General features: G+C 46.4%; 1 protein-coding gene across 2 annotated transcripts in view; it reads left to right on the top strand.

The window, feature by feature from the left end:
- The window catches only part of LOC137351518 (F-BAR domain only protein 2-like), a 61,961-nt gene that overhangs the window by 23,997 nt on the left and 20,982 nt on the right, over positions 1-16,982 (top strand). Inside the window, exons 2-12 of one of the 2 annotated variants that reach the window (XM_068015992.1) lie at positions 6,267-6,358; positions 6,963-7,034; positions 8,462-8,603; positions 8,959-9,111; positions 9,495-9,599; positions 10,342-10,440; positions 12,225-12,321; positions 12,593-12,637; positions 13,317-13,389; positions 14,383-14,407; positions 15,080-15,139. In XM_068015992.1, coding sequence (XP_067872093.1) covers positions 6,267-6,358; positions 6,963-7,034; positions 8,462-8,603; positions 8,959-9,111; positions 9,495-9,599; positions 10,342-10,440; positions 12,225-12,321; positions 12,593-12,637; positions 13,317-13,389; positions 14,383-14,407; positions 15,080-15,139 — 963 coding nt within the window. The remainder of the gene's footprint in view (positions 1-6,266; positions 6,359-6,962; positions 7,035-8,461; positions 8,604-8,958; positions 9,112-9,494; positions 9,600-10,341; positions 10,441-12,224; positions 12,322-12,592; positions 12,638-13,316; positions 13,390-14,382; positions 14,408-15,079; positions 15,140-16,982) is intronic. The other variant, XM_068015993.1, reaches the window with a different exon arrangement.

Here is a 16,982-nt window from a genome sequence, read left to right as displayed (position 1 = left end):
TTTTCCCACCATCGAGGTTAAACTGACTGGCCTGTAGTTGCTGGGCTTGTCCTTGCACCCTTTTTGAACAAGGGTGTAACATTTGTAATTCTCCAGTCCTCTGGCACCAGTCCCTATATCTAAAAAAGATTGGAAGATTATGGCCAGTGTCTGCACAATTTCCACACTTACTTCCCTCAGTATCTTTGGATGCATCTCATCCCATTTTGGTGACTTATCAACTTTAAGTACAGCCAGCCTATCTAATACCAACTCTTTATCAATTTTTAGCCCATCCAATGTCTCCGCTACCTCTTTTTTTCACCATGACTGGGCAGCATCTTGTTCCTTGGTAAAGACAGATGCAACATACTCATTTAGTACCTCAGAGCCATACCCTCTGCCTCTATGTCTAAATCCATTTTTAGGTCTCCATTCCGCCACACTCCTTTTACCACTTTTTTACTATTTATGTGCCTGAAGAAAACTTTTAGATTCCCGTTTGTCAGCCACAAGTCTCTTCTCATACTCTGCTTCTCTTATTTGTTTTTTCACTTCCCCTCTGAACGTCTATGTTCAGCTTGGTTCTCAATTATAATATCACTTGACATCTGTTATATGCGACCTTTTTCTACTTCATCTTACTCTATATTTCTTTTGTCATCCAGGGAGCTCTGGATCTGTTTGCCGTACCTTTCCCCATCATGGGGATGTACCCGAGCCATCTCCTCTTTAAAAGCAGCTCACTGTTTAGTTACAGTTTTGCCTTCTGTCATGCAGGCCCACACCTGCCAAGCCTGGGTTTTTTGTATTTGTGCAAACAGTTTGGACGGAAAGTAGAATGCTCCTGGACTGAGAAGTTCTCTCCTGGCTGGCTCATCGCAGCCTCTCCTGTCTGTCTGCTCCCATCTTTTTCTTACAAGTCTCTGAATCCACTGAAGACACATGAACCGCAAGAGAGAAAAGTTTCCTACAGCGAACAAAGTTTATGAAGAATACTGGGCCCCAACGAAAAGCAAGATCTACCTACAATCAAGGACTCTACTATGAGCTCAAAGAATCATAACTCTTCAGAGATTGCCTCAAACTTTTCCATTTTATTTTGCTTCTGCTCTTTTCTGTCTCTATCTGCATGTGTGTATCGCGTCTGCATGCTAGTGTGGGGCGTGCCATGAATCTGTAGGCATTAACCGAATTAGAGTTTAAGTTCAAGTTTAATAAATTTCAACTTTTCTTCTTTAAACCCAAGAAAACCTGTTTGTGCTGGTTTCTTTGCCTTATAATTGGAAAGCGGTGAACAAGGATTCACCAAGGGGGAGTTAAAAACACGGTGTGTTTAAAATTAAACCCTCTCAGAGTAAGACTAAGTGAAGGCTGAAAGGGAGCCCTAGACCTCTTTCTCACCTGGTTGTAATACTTCCAATTTTAGATTCCAATTTACTAGGGCCAGATCTGTTTTCACACCTTTGAAGTTGGGCCTCCCCCCCCCCCAATTAATTATCTTTACTCTGGATTGCTCCTTGTCCTTTTCCATAGCGAACCTAAACCTTTTGATGCTACGGTCAATGTCCACTAATAGTTCCCCTACTATCACTTGATTCACTTGACCCACCTCATTCCCCAGAACCAGATCCAGCAATGCCTCCTTCCTCGTTGGACTGGAAGCCTTCTGTTATGACCAGGTGAAAAATGTGTCTAGGGGTCTTTTGCTGTCTTTAGCTGCTGTTATTGTAACAGGGTTTTATTTCTAAACACAGTGTTTTGAGCTCTCCCTTTTGTGAATCCTTGTTCACAGCTTTCCAATTATAAGGCAAAGAAACCAACACACCAGGTTTTCTCCGGTTTAAAGGAGAAAAGTGAAATTTATTAAAACTTAGACTCTAATACGGTTGACGCCTATGGATATACGATGCAGCCACACTCGCATGCACACGCGATATACACTTGCAAATAGGGACAGAAAAAAGGAGAGGAAAATATAATGGAGAGGAGTTTCAGGCAATATAAGTAGTCCTGCTGTTTGTCAGGGCCCAGTGTTCTTCTTAAACCTCATTCACGTAGGAGACTTTTCTCTCTCTTTGAGTTTTGTGTGTTTTCACAAGATTCCGATCCATGGGAAAGAGATGGAGGCAGGCAGGACTGGAGAGGAGGTTCTGTTCCAACTGGGAGCACACTGCTTTCTGAGTTCAAAATCCTCTCAAACACTGTTTTCTTCAATTTAAAACTCTCTCCGTTCCAACCTCTGCAACAGCCAGTTAGTCATGTGACTAAAACTGGTCTGACCACTTCTTCTGTGTATTGGGGAAGCAACAACTGGGTCCCCTTTGTTCCAACACTGTCGGTTACGATGCAAATGTCTTTCCAGTTAGGAACTTGCAATTTTAAGTTTGGTGCTGAAATCATGTGACCCTCAGTCTTTTGGGGGTGGGTGAGGTGGGGTTGCCTGACAATGCTGATGTAGAAAATTCTCCTGAACACACTCTGGAAATTCTTGCCCCTCTCTCCCTTTTTACACTATTACTATTCCAGTCTATATTAGGATAATTAAAGTCCCCAATTATAATTCTTACACCTCTCTGTAATTTCCTTGTAAATTTGTTCCTGTATATCCTTCCCACTAGTTGGTGGTCTGTAGAATACCACCAGCAATATAATGGCACTTCTAGTTTAGTTTAGAGATACAGCACTGAAACAGGCCCTTCGGCCCACCGAGTCTGTGCCGACCATCAACCACCCATTTATACTAATCCTACACTAATCCCATATTCCTACCACATCCCCACCTGTCCCTATATTTCCCTACCACCTACCTATACTAGGGGCAATTTATAATGGCCAATTTACCTACCAACCTGCAAGTCTTTTGGCTTATGGGAGGAAACCGGAGCACCCGGAGGAAACCCACGCAGACACAGGGAGAACTTGCAAACTCCACACCGGCCGTACCCAGAATTGAACTCGGGTCGCTGGAGCTGTGAGGCTGCGGTGCTAACCACTGCGCCACTGTTTCTTAGCTCTAACCAAATAGATTCTGCCATGGCCCCTCTAGGACATCCTCTCTGTCCAGCACTGTAGTGTTCTCCATCAATACTGCTACCTATCCTCCTTTCATTCCTACCCTATCTTTTCTGAACACCCTGCATCCAGGAATATTTAGTACCCAGTGCTGTCCTTTTTTGAGCCAGGTTTCCGTTACTGCCACAACATCTACGTGGCTATCTGCGCCTGCAGCTCACCAACCTTATTTACCATGCTCTGCGCATACACATACATGCACAGTAACCCTAATTTAGACCTTGGTGGTAGAGGTTTGGAACTCGCTCCCAAAAACAGCAGTTGAAGCTAGAACAGTTGTTAACTTTAAATCTGAGGTAGATAGATTTTTGTTAAGCAACGATATTAAGGGATATGGGCCAAAGGCAGGTATATGGAGTTAGGCCGCGGATCAGCCATGATCTCATTGAATGGCGGGACAGGCTCGAGGGGCTGAATGGCCTACTCCTGTTCCTATCTTCCTATGTTCCTATAATTCCTATTCTAGTATTATCTGTGTCTCCCAATTCTCTGTACACCTTGGTTCTGCTTTCTAAATTTACCTCCTGATGCCCACATTCCTGTCAAGTTAATTTAAACCCTCCACAATAACGCTAGCAAGGACGTTGGTCCTGGCTCTGGTCAGGTGCAACCCACTCGGGCTGTACAGGTCCCATCTCCCCCAGAGCTGATCCCAGTGTCCCAGGAATCTGAAGCCCTCCCTCCTGCATCATCTTTCCAGCCGTGCATTCATCTGCTCGATCCTCCTATTTTCTAAACTCACTTGTCTGTGATACTGGAAGTAATCCGGAGATTACTACCTTTGAGGTCCTGCTTGCTAGTTTTCTTTTCCTAGCTCCCTCAGGTCTGCTTGCAGGACCTCCTCTCTCTCTCTCTCTGCCTATGTCATTGGCAGCAATATGGGCCATGACTGCTGGCTGTTCACCCTCCCCACATAGTTTAGGCTGACTTTCCCAGTACCAGTGCTGAGGGAGTGCTGCACTGTCAGAGGTGCTGTCTTTTGGATAAGATGTTAAACTGAGGGCCTGTCTGCCTTCTCGGGTGGATGTTAAAGATCCCATGGCCACTATTTTGAAGAAGAACAGGGGAGTTTTACCTATCGCCCTGTCTAATATTTATTCATCAACTGACATCACTAAAAACATTACCTGATCATTATCACATTGCTGTTTGTGGGATCTTGCTGTGTGCGAATTGGCTGCTGCGTGTAATGTCGGATTTGAGTGACTACACTTCAAAAGTACTTCATTTGCCAGTGCATGGCTGGGTGAAGCTTCCAGCCCGACCCATTACAACAAGCACTACACCATCAGCTCCCGACAGATTCCTGTCTCTTGGCACCTGTTGGCATTGCCTCTGGGGGAGTGGGTCGTGTGTGACCCAGGGTCACCAGCTTGGAGTAACGCTCCGCAATGCACTGAAAGAATATCAGCTCCGAGTGAAACCTTGCAATCTGAAATCCCTGTTTCCATGACAGCAGATTTCACTATCTGTCTGCAATTGCGCAAAGATCATGTGGTGGAAATGTCGTCTTTTTTACTCTGTCTCTCTGTCTCTCTCTCTCTCTCTCGCTGTCTCTCTGTCTCTGTCTCTCTGTCTCTGTCTCTCTGTCCAATTTTTAACCCAAACTCCTGATGCTTTAGCTGGTCCCAGTTAATGCATTAGAATTGCCATTGGAGTCAGAGAGGGGAGTGTCAGTTAGGGTTCCTACTCCCCAGTGACTTTTTTTTTTCTTTCTCTCCGCCCTCCCCCCACAAAGGGGCCATCATGTGATACTGCACAGTTGAAAGACCACTTGGGGGTGAGGTCTCTTTTCCAAGAGGAGTGTTGGTGCCTTTTAGTGGGTTGAGGGTGATGTTGTGTTATTGGTTTTCAACGCAAATGTACCAAACACTAAGACTGCTTGATAAGTCAAATGAAGGGTTCTTTATTAGAGAATAACACAATTACAGGAGAGCTCTATAATACACATGCTGCCTACTGACTAACACTGCGCCAACAGCTGTCACATGTTCGGTTTGACTCACTTCCTGTGATGATGTATACCAAACTATTTACATGTTCTGTGGTAGGTTGACTAGTGTTCAGACAGTTAAAGCAATATCACAACAGGTGAGGGTGGGATACAATTGAAGGAGAAACAGTCAGGGTGCCTTTATATCATTTTAGACTCCAATTCAACCCCGAGTTTGAAAGTGTTATTGTTCTGACCCCTTGACCCTGTTGCTTTGCTCTGATAGGGGGGTTTTTCTGCCCCCTCTACCTCTTGCGTTTTATCTGCATTGGATGGAAACAGATGGTGTGTGAGCTGACGTGAGGCCTGGTATCTGTGTGTCTTGGGAGGTGGCAGGAGGCGATGCACCCATTGGTTAAATAGCCTGCTGGTAATCCCTGTTGTGAAACTCATGTCGAAAAAGGACTGAATTTGAGGTATTGGAGGAGGAAAGAAGGCTGGGCCCTGTAGAACCAGAGTGGTGGAGAGAAATAAAACAAAAATATTTGCATTTATATAGTGCCTTAACATCCTCAGCATGTCAAAGTGCTTCATGAATTGCTTTTGAAGTGTTGTCTTTGCTGTAATATAGCAAACACAATGGTAGATTTGCGCACAGCAAGATTCCCCCAAGTTGCAATGTGATAATTGCCAGTTAAACTGTTTTTAATGATCATTCACTGAGGGATAAGTATTGGCCAGGTCACTGGGGAGAACTTTTCCTGCCAATCTTCAAAATAGCAGCTGTGCGTCTTTTTCTGTCCAACTGAGAGAGCAGACAGACTCTCAGTTTAACATCTCACCTGAAAGGCAACATCTCTGACAGTGCAGCACTCCCTCAGTACTGAACCTCTGACAGTGCAGCACTCCCTCAGTACTGGCACTGGGAGTGTCAGCCTGGATTATGGGCTCAGTTAGTGTCCAACTATTGCAATACACCAGGGGATAGTGCTGTTTCTTCACAACATTGTACTCTGGGTTAATGGCTGTGCTGCACTGGTTCGAGAATTGAACAAAACCATTTTCTTCACCTAAGGTTTTGGGGAAGTATACGTTAACCATATTCAGGCTCTCTTAACCAGACCACAATGTTGGAGAACAGAAACTCTGTACAGTTACACAGTATGGTTTTACATTGGGTTGATGATAATGGCTGCCTGCTTGGTGGTGTGGGGGTGTGGCATGTTGGTTTGTGTTGTCTGGGCCTGAGCTAATGCACTTCTATTTACCTCTTCAACAGGGGGAGAAAAACAATGGTTTTGACGTCCTTTACCACAACATGAAACACGGGCAGATCTCCGTCAAAGAGCTGGCTGACTTTGTGAGGGAAAGGTGAGACAGGGCCTTTTATTCTTTGGCTCCTTCCCCCTGTGGCTGCCATGTATATTTATTTTGTTAACATAAACCCTGTCAGTTCCTGTATAGCTCGGATAGTAAAGACTCTTCCAGGGATGGTGTGGAATAATAGAGATGATGAAGATCCCGCAATGCCTTGAAACATCCCATAAACACTGCAAGATCTCGTGCATCAAGTTTAGCCCCGGTGTGGGAGTCGGGCCCCGGTGTGGGAGTCGGGCCCCGGTGTGGGAGTCGGGCCCCGGTGTGGGAGTCGGGCCCCGGTGAGCGAGTCGGGCCCTGTGGAACCTGGGCCCCGGTGAGCGAGTCGGGCCCCGTGGAACCCGAGCCCCAGTGAGAGTCTGGGTATATTGGCCTGGTCTTTTGTGGAACACTTTTTTTTTTCTCCGCACTGGCGATTGTGTAGCGTGTGAGCTGATTGAGCAGTAAGCTGCTGTGGAGTGATTGTAGTGTCTGTCTCCAGTCTCCCCCAAATCATTTGAGATCATGCTTCTGAATTTTTAAATGTTAAGTTTTCCAGTACTTTTATTTTGTAGTAGATAATTTCTTGGTGTTTATATGTTGCTTTCTCATCCTGCAGAGCGCTGATCGAGGAATCGTACTCCAAATCCATGTCCAAGTTGTCAAAGATGGTGACCAACAATTCATTGGGGTAAGTTCCATGTGTTTTGTCAGGGAAAAGCAGCGCCAGTTTACCTTTCCCCAATACAGAGTGAGACAGGAACTCTTCATCGCCTCTGCCTGGGCTAGATTTGATCCCAGGTCAGAGGGTGAGAGGTCAGTGTTGTGCGCACTTGTACCAGTCGGCTGTCCCTTTCCCACATGTCCAGACTCTCAGACAGCTAGACTGTGTTCTACTCACCTTAACTTATCGGACAAGCCTGCCTAGTGAGCTGGCTGAGGATTCACTGAACTGGAAACTTTGGAAAGCTGAATGTGGTCAGTGTTCCAAGTGCCATGGTCAGTATGTCCTCTGTGCCAGGGTCAGTATGTGGTCAGTATGTCCTCTGTGCCAGGGTCAGTATGTGGTCAGTATGTCCTCTGTGCCAGGGTGAGTATGTGGTCAGTATGTCCTCTGTGCCAGGGTCAGTATGTGGTCAGTATGTCCTCTGTGCCAGGGTGAGTATGTGGTCAGTATGTCCTCTGTGCCAGGGTCAGTATGTGGTCAGCATGTCCTCTGTGTCAGGGTCAGTATGTGGTCAGCATGTCCTCTGTGCCAGGGTCAGTATGTGGTCAGCATGTCCTCTGTGTCAGGGTCAGTATGTGGTCAGCATGTCCTCTGTGCCAGGGTCAGTATGTGGTCAGCATGTCCTCTGTGCCAGGGTCAGCGTGTCCTCAATTTTGGGGGCGATGGAGACACTAACTCAGGACGAGCTTCCCAACTATTGAATTTAGACTGTAGTTAGAGTCATAGAGTTATACAGCACGGAAACAGGCCCTTCGGCCCATCATGTCCATGCCAGCCATCAAGCACCTATCTATTCTAATCGCATTTTCCATCACTTGGCCCATAGCCTTGTATGCTATGGCATTTCAAGTGCTCATCTAAATACTTCTTAAGTGTTGAGTGTTCCTGCCTCTACCACCACTTCAGGCAGTGCGTTCCAGATTCCAACCACCCTCTGGGTGAAAATCTTTTCCTGAAATCCCCTCTAAACCTCCTGCCCCTTACCTTAAATCTATGCCCCCTGGTTATTGACACCTCTGCTAAGGGAAAAAGTTTCTTCCTATCTATGCCCCTCATAATTTTGTATACCTCAATCAGGTATACAGCAACTGCTTTACCCTCATCTACACACCTAGTCACCGCCTCGAAAAATTCAATCAAATTTGTTAGACATGATGTCCCCCAACAAAGCCATGCTGACTATCCTTGATTAATCCCTGTCTCTGCAAGTCTCTCTGCAAGTGGAGATTAATCCTGTCCCTCAGAATTTTTTCCAGTAGTTTCCCGACCACTAATGTTAGTCTCACTGGCCTGTAATTACCTCGTTTATCCCGACTACCCTTCTTGATAAATGGTACCAATAATGCAGCCAATCACATTATAAATGAAATGTAACAATATGAATCTTTCAGGACCTTTGCTCCGATGTGGGAGGTGTTTCGGACTTCGGCTGATAAATTGGCACTTTGTCATTTCGAGCTGGTGCGGAAACTCCACGATCTGATCAAAGAAATGAACCGTTTCAATGAGGAGCAGGTCAAAGTGCACAGGAAGGTAACAAGGGGATGATGGGTTTATGGTGATCACTTTTTGTCTCCCTGCTGGTGAGCAATTATCATAATTGGCTCCAGCCTGCACAGGGTGAGGGGCTGGTGGTGTTTAATATGTCTCAGTTCTAGCCATCTTATTTTTTCTTCATTCGGGTGATGTGGGTGTCGCTGGCCAGGCCAGCATTTATTGCCCATCCCTAATTGCTCTTGAGAAGGTGGTGGTGAGCTGCCTTCTTGGTTCGAGAACAATGGTATCTGCAGTTTCTGCTTCTGTGATATTCTGTATATATCACAGATCGGGTAGAATGTGACCCAGTAAACTGTCTCCTTTCTGTCTTTCTCTCTCCTGCCCTCACCAGACAAAGGAGGAGGTGTCGGGGACACTGGAAGCCATCCAGAATGCAGAATCCAGTGTCCAGCTCCTGCAGAAGTGCAAAGACAATTACCACAGCAAGTGGCTGGAGTGGGACAGGCTGAAAAAGGATGGCACTTCTCAGAAAGAGATTGATAAGGTGACTGATGTTGAACACCAGCATTTCAGGGTTAATATGTCTGAGTCCCCCGCACACTGACCCTCACTGGGGCACGGGTCCCCCACACACTGACCCTCACTGGGGCACGGGTCCCCCACACACTGACCCTCACTGGGGCACGGGTCCCCCACACACTGACCCTCACTGGGGTACAGGTTCCACTCAGACTGACTCTGACTGGGGTACGGGTCTCCCCCACACTGACTCTCACTGGGGCACGGGTTTAAGTCAGCCCTGTGTTTGTAGATGAGCTAACTTGGTACAGGTCAGAGTAAGCTCACAGCCCCGTCTTGCTCCTGGGACACTGTGTCCTTTCCTCATTCTCTCTGTAGACACTGATGAATCCTGGCTCTTATCCACAGGCAGAACTCAAATCAAAGAAAGCTGCAGAGTCGTACAAGGCAAGCATTGAGAAATATCGCATCGCCCGGTCCGACTACCAGCAGAAGATGGCAGAGGCTGCACAGGTTCGAGTCTGAGACACTAATTCTGCTGACATGCTGGAGGCTGGAAGTGTCTGTGTTTTAGAAGGGTCAATTTTTGAGATTTGAGAGTTAGGTGTGCGAGAGAGATTGAGTGGGGCTATGTTTGTGCACGTGTGTGAGGTTGGTGGGATGTTTGGTAGTGATGGGTTCTCGTGACAATACTCCTGGTCTTTATGCCAGAGTTTGCGGGATTAGCGGTGCCACACACTTTGACTTGAATGAGTAAGTGAGGAGCAATAAATGCAAACACTTTGCTTTGGGCAATAGTTCAGGCACAGACTCTTCTTGCGAAGGAACTATTTGAATGAATGGAAGGTTCTGTTACAGCAGTCGTCAGTTGCTCCAAATTAGGAGCTACATTGTTGTGGAGTTCAATCACTTGGTGATGGGATAGCACTCTGTAATCATGCAGATGCATTGGATTTGGCTGAACATGTACAGAAAGGAACTGTAATTTGTTTTTGTTGAGTGGGGGTGGGGTGGGTTTAGGAATTCTAGTGAAGGGCTGAGGCCCACAGTGCAGGACAGTGCATAGTTTGGAAAGTGTGGGAGAAGACAAAGTAAATTGAAGGGAAGACCTGAGGGGGAGGACTCTAGGGGAATGAGGTGTAGAGTAGGAAACCATGCCAAGACTCTTGTTTTAATCTAGTTCTCAAAGGGTTAATGATCCGCACTCTGCTGGAGTCATGCCAAAATTTCAATTCCGTGATTTTTGACTCGGCAGAAGTTTCAGCAAGTTGAAGAGATTCACCTGAGACACATGAAGGGGTTAATCAAGTCCTACTCGCACTCCATCGAAGACACGCATGTTCAGGTGGGCCAGGTGAGTGCTCATTGCTGTCGCTTGCTCTCTGACTGAGCTAGAGTTTAGAAGTATTGGTTAGGAATGATATGGGGACTAAAAGGGTTAAATTATGAGGACAGGTTGCATGAAGTAGCCTTGTATTCCCTTGAGTTTATAGGATTAAGGGGTGAACTAATTGAGATGTTTAAGATGATTAATGGACTCGATAGAGTAGATAGAAATGAACTATTTTCTCTGGTGGGGGAGTCCAGAACAAGGAGCATAACCTTAAATTGGAGCCAGGGTTGTTCAGCGGTGATGTCAGGAAGCACTTCTTCACACAAAGGGTAGTGGAAATCTGGGACACTTTCCCCCCCCAAAAAGCTGTTGAGGTTGGGGGTCAATTGAAAATGTGAAAACTGAGATTGATAGGTTTTTGCTAGGCAAGCGTATTAAGGGTTACTTAATAAGGTGGGTAGATGAAATTAAGATGCAGATCAGCCATGATCTAATTGAATGGTGGGCCAGGATAGAGGGGCTGAATGGCCTCCTCCTCTTCCTAATCTTCAACTGTATGGCCACTGTCTGGCACTCCTAGCGCTCTTTGACACTTGAGTTTCTTTTATTTTCAGAAACTCCAGGGAAAATGAAAATTACATAAAGGAGAAATATTAGTTGTGATACTTAATGTCAGCAGTGTTGGCTGCCAGGTGATGGGGTGAAACAGATTCAAACCCAGTTTGGAGAAACAGCCAGGTGAAGTGGCAGCAAAAACACAAGGGGCCTTCATGGCCAAGTTGATGTTATAAAGGAAGGGTTAGGGTATTTGGGTATGGGATTTTGATTCGCGAATTAGGATAATAGAGGGATGGTCTTCAATGGGATGGTTGAGCTGTGAGAGGGAGATCTTTGATGGGAGTGTTGGGATCTGGATGAGGGAGCACATCAGTTATTGAAGTCTTGTTTCTGTCTTTGAAACTTGTTGACTGGTCTTTCTCCACTCTCTGTGCCTGCCCTGGGCTCTCCTGTTAGACTTCAAAATCTGACTTCTATCTTCACGTCTAAATGGATTTGCTTGGCTGTTGCCTCCTTGGGGCAGTAGAACACTGAATATATCCAATGGGGTTGGGATGAATGCCAGGCCATTGTAGAATTGTCCTTTGCTCAGTGGTGTCGATTTCACATTCAATATTTTGTTTCCTGAGCAAAGTTCCCAGGTGGAGCGAAATCGAACAGACCAGAATGACCCTCCCTTGGTTCAGTATCCTGTTGGCTCACATATCAAGAATGGCTCCTTTGGCAGGGTACCCAGACATTGGGTAACGCTGATGCGTGCTGCCACTGGATGGGTCAGTGCTTTGAAGAGCAGAACACGGGAGAAAGGAAGTCTGGGATATGGAGCAATGCTAGGGTTGAAAGGCATTCCGATGCAGTTTGGGATTATACCACGCAGGGGTGAACTCTTAAATTCGCAGGTTGTAGATGTTGCTGGCAAGGCCAACATTTGTTGCCCTTGAGAAGGTGGTGGTGAGCTGCCTTCTTGAACCGCTGCAGTCCATTTGGGGTAGGTACACCCACAGTGCTGTTAGGAAGGGAGTTCCAGGATTTTGACCCAACGACAGTGAAGGAACGGCGATATAGTTCCAAGTCAGGATAGTGTGTGGCTTGGAGGGGAACTTGTAGGTGGTGGTGTTCCCATGTATCTGCTGCTCTTGTCCTTCTAGGTGGTAGAGGTTGCGTGTTTGGAAGGTGCTGTTGAGGGAGCCTTGGCGAATTGCTGCAGTGCATCTTGTAGATTCCTAATGTGTGTCTTCCTTGCTCAGGTTCATGAAGAGTTCGAACAGAACGTGGAGAATATCCGAGTGCAGGACCTGATCCAGAAATACGCTCTGACCAAAGGGACTGGCAAACAGAAGCCAGGTAATTTTGGGGGTGGGGGGAGTGTTCTCCTGGAGGGAAAGCAGGGAGGAGGGGGGGGGTGTGTTCCTGGTAGGAAGGCAGGTGATGGGGGTGGTGGAGGGGGGTGTTCCCAGAGGGAAGGCAGGTGATGGAGGGGGTGTTCCCAGAGGGGAGATGGATGCAGCGAGTGAGGCAAGGAATGCGATTAACTATTAAAATGATGTTCAGTGTGGTGTGCTCCAGTGAGAGTAGAGCTTTAGTCTGCCTCCTCACTCTGTCCTCTCATTTCCAGGGCCTATCGAGTTTGAGGAGTGTAACCCAGAGGTGGTGCTGGAAGGTGAGCTGCTTCTCGATGTGTCGCTGTTCTCACGGATACCGACCACCAATACGCTCAGACCTTGTGTCCCATCGAACAGGGATGTAGTGTGTTGTGTTGCAACTCATTGCCATCTACACCTGGAGTATATGAACAATCCCTTTTTATCTTCCTCTCTGGCCCCACTCCCCCTCTCCCAAGCATGGACTCTTGCTGGGTAATATGGGCTCCAGATCCCCTCTGAATACTGAATCTGGGCTGGATATTTTATCATGGAGGCCCTGCCCTGCCCTCCCCCTCATCCCTTTCCCTGTCCTGCTCTCCCACACACACACACTGCAGCAGGTATTGGATAGTGAACTGGAGCAGGAATTCTCCGGGGAGATTTATAGGGGATTTACATCCCATCATTCCCACCTTTCCTCTCTAACCTGGGAAACTGTGACTGCTTGCAGCCTCTGTACCCTTGCTCCAGTAAACATCACAGACTGGGGACCACCCCTACCCTCAGTCCTGGCCTGGGCATCGAGATCACATGGGCACAGAGTCACAGTGGGAGGTTTGAGTACCATTTGACTATGATTGAGGCAACACTTTGAGCTGTTTATCAATCTGTTCTGCTGGCTATGGGATTGCAAAGGAGTTTGTTCAGTTCAGTGGCTGACCAGAGAATTATGAACTTTTATCTCTTGTGAAACAGCTCCAAAGAAAAGCAAAAGAAAATCATTTGTGATCCCAGGACTCGGCAAGAGAGAGAAGGACACAGACTCCACGTGAGTGTCTCTTTGGTGCCATTCCGTTCACGGCCAAAAGCCATAAGTCTGAGACTCTCAGCCCTGGGATTAATAATAAAACCCAGAGTGAGGGAAGGCCAATCAACCCATCAGTCCCATTCCATCCGGAGACACTGATTATTCCACCATTGGCCGGGCCTCCACTATATTAGTGATGTTCATTTACATCCCCAGTCTTTCCTGATAAAATCACATTGAATGTTAATATCTCTCAGCCTCCATCCCCCTTCAACAGTTCCTGTTTCACTCTGAATTCTCTCCAAGCTCAGTGTGAGAAGTATACAGTTGTTTTTGTGATGGGAGAGTTATGGGACTAAGAGGGATGGGTTTTTAATGTTCTAACGGTTCTTGATTAATGCCAAGCCCGCACTCACTCACTCACACCATGAGATCCACATAACCATTGCCATACTTCCATGCTCTGATTTCTTCCACTGGTTGTACGTGAAAACTGAACTCTCTCCTGCCCCGCAGCCCATATACAGTCTACCCTGTCGTGGACTCTACCTAATCTCCTCCCACCGCGAGGTGCTGGCTGAGCTGTACCTCAACCTCATTTTATCCACCTTTGTTTCATATCTCTCAATACCCATACTCAACGAAAATCTATCAATCTCAGTCTCAGAGTTCCAATTAATCCCCCAGAATCAACTGTCTTTCGAAAGAGAGTTCAGATTTCCACTACCCTGTGTGTGGGGAAAAAAACGTGTCCTGATTTCATTTGTCGCTCTGTTTAAAAGATTATGCCTCCTTGTTCTGGATTCCCTCACCAGGCTCTCGTGTCCATTCCTGTATGTGAGCCTGAGGCAATGATGGACTTATGGCCAGGCCAAGTGGGGGTTACATGCTGGAGAGGTGGGGAGGAGGGGAGAGTGCGGTGCGGGGAGAGGGGGATGCGAGTGGGGAGCAGACGCGATCTATTGCTCTGGGAATGTTTGTCATTAGTAACTTTTGTCTTTTCTCTTGTTACAGAGGCTCTCCGGATGCTGACTCCATTGTGAGTAGACACACATTCCATTAGCCCAATCATCAGCTTGTGACTTTCCTCATTTTTGCTCCCATTTCTTTTTAAGATTTGGTTTGTGGCAAAATGCATTGCCATTCATGAGTGTCAGTATGTTGTAGCAACCACTAGACAGTGAGGTCCATCCTTTCCCTGCCATCATAGAGGATGGGTCTGAAGCTGTCGGCTAGCTGTGATAACTTATCCAAGTGGCCACTCTTCATTTTGAGTGTGAATTATTGTGACATTCAACTGTGGGGCATCACAATGAACCACAATTACCTGAACCTTTGATTACGTGAGTTCTTGCTGGAACTCCTACAGCTGACGTCCTTCATTCTCCGTGGTCTCTCGGCTCCTGATGCAGTTTTTTAACAATATTGTTTAACTGTACCTGGGAATAGAGGGTGCAGCTCCTGCCCATTGCCCACTGGGCAATGCTCGAGACCATTGAGTGCAGCTCCTGTAGTTTGTGTCTGTGGGCTTTATATACCACTTTAGATCTAGTATTGGGACAGTGCGGAACTGGATCTGGAATAGACACCATAACAGAACCTGTCCTGGAAAAGCTCTACATTCTATAGCAGGGCTGGTTAAGAGCCTAGCCCCGGTACAAGGGACTGGACTGGCATTTGCAGCTGTTTTCAAATGTGTTCTGTTTTACAGAATTCTCCGGGGGTGGATGAAGAAGGCTATACCATCAGACCTGACGTTGTCCAGAATGATATCCTTGCCTCTGTGTGTCCTTCCCAATTGAGCCTTTCCATTGTGCTCTCCTGTTCCATGGAGTCATCAAGAAAATCACTTTCCTGACCTCAAACTGCCTTCAGGGAAAGGAAGGCTTCAACCGCGTGGTCTCTGGTTCAAGATTGAGTCTTGGATCTACCTGGTGCCTAAGGAATGGAGTATGTGAGATAGGAGAGAAAAAAAAGAAAGAAAGACTTGCATTTCTATAGCACCTTTCACAGCCTCGGGACATCCCAAAGTGTGTTATAGCCGATTGACATACGTTTTTGGTGTAGTCACTGTTGTAATGTAGGGAATGCAGCAAACAATCTGCACACAGCAAGATCCCACAAACAGCAATGTGTGACAACCAGGTGAGAAAGGGGTCTAAGAGGTTCCCTCTCAGCCTTTTCCTGGTTTGGCCGTAACAGGGTTTAATTTTTAAAACCGTGTTTAAGCTTCCCTCTCAGTGAGTCCTTGCTCACCGCTCTCTAATTGTAATGGCAAAGAAATCAATCAGACAGGTTTTCTCCGATTTAAATAAGAAAGGTGTAAGTTTATTAACCTTAAAACTCTAATTCAGTTAAAACTACTAGAAATACGCGATGTGACCACACTAAAATTGTATACGCAATAAGCACACATGCAAATAGAGACCAAGGAGGAGAAAGAATGAAGGGGAAAGGTTTGAAGTAATAGCTGGAGTTCAGTTACTGGTTCTGGGTTTGATATAAAGTCTTTGATTGAAGTTAAGTTTTGCATTGTTGGGGCCCAGTGCATACTTTCAAACTTGTTTTGTTGGTCTTCTGTGTTGAGGCTTAAGTTACTTCCATGGGTCCCTGAAACTTTGCTTGTTGTCTTCAAATTGCAGTCTCTTCTCAAACTCTTCTGGGAGCACAATTCAATTAACTCCAAGTTGGCCAGCAGGTTAGTCATGTGACTAGCTCCTTATTTGGAGCCGGCTCTCCTGCGAGGTTTGTGGATTTCCCCTCAAGCTTACTAGACATTCTGGGTGTGGGGGGTGATTGGTGTGGAATGCTGGCTTTTACACATTCAGTGTCTTTTGATCAAAATCTGTCTGTCTAATTGAATCAGTGAGGCACTCCCATTGTCGTCTTCAGGCAACTGTCTTTTAGAATGCAAATGTACAGCCATGTTTTCAACCACTGTTGTCTTTTTAAACAAGTTATTTCAAGTCCATTAACCGCTCAAAAATAATGTTCCATTGAACGAAATTAATATGTCTCATTTTTGGCAGGTGTGGTTTCTGTCACAAATGCGATAAGTGACCAGATAATGTTTTAATGATGTTAATTGAGGGTTAAATATTGCCCCAGAAAGAACTCCCCTATCTTCTTTCAAACACATCCAGAGAGGGCCGACAAGGCCTCGGTTTAACATTTTGTCCAAAAGACTGCATCTCTGACAGTGCAGCACTCCCTCAATACTGAACTGGGAGTATCAGCCTAGGTTTTGTGCTAATGTTTCGAGTGGGACCTTCTGACTCAGATACAAGACTGCTGACCACTGAGCCACTGCTGAGCTTGGCAAAGCATTTGTATACCTTGGGGAAGCAGGATTTTGTTTAATGACAAGTCAAAACCTCCAGTAACTGGGAGGCTAACGTAATGGAGAAGCCCCAGTGTGAAGGTTGAGACTGTGACAGGCAGACGAGCAGTCCAGTGGATTGCAGGTGCAGTCACCTGAGCAGTGGCTCCTGGGCCAATAACTGCGAACTTTCACTGCCAACTCCCCCCCACCCCCCCAAAAAAAAAAATTTGTGTGCATCCTTGGTGTTGGGTGGCAGCCAGGAGCATCCCTTTTTTGGGGGACTGGGGAGGGG

The sequence above is a fragment of the Heterodontus francisci genome, chromosome 36 (assembly GCF_036365525.1).
Source record: "Heterodontus francisci isolate sHetFra1 chromosome 36, sHetFra1.hap1, whole genome shotgun sequence".
NCBI lineage: Eukaryota > Metazoa > Chordata > Chondrichthyes > Heterodontiformes > Heterodontidae > Heterodontus > Heterodontus francisci.
This window is presented reverse-complemented; position numbering and strand designations above follow the sequence as displayed.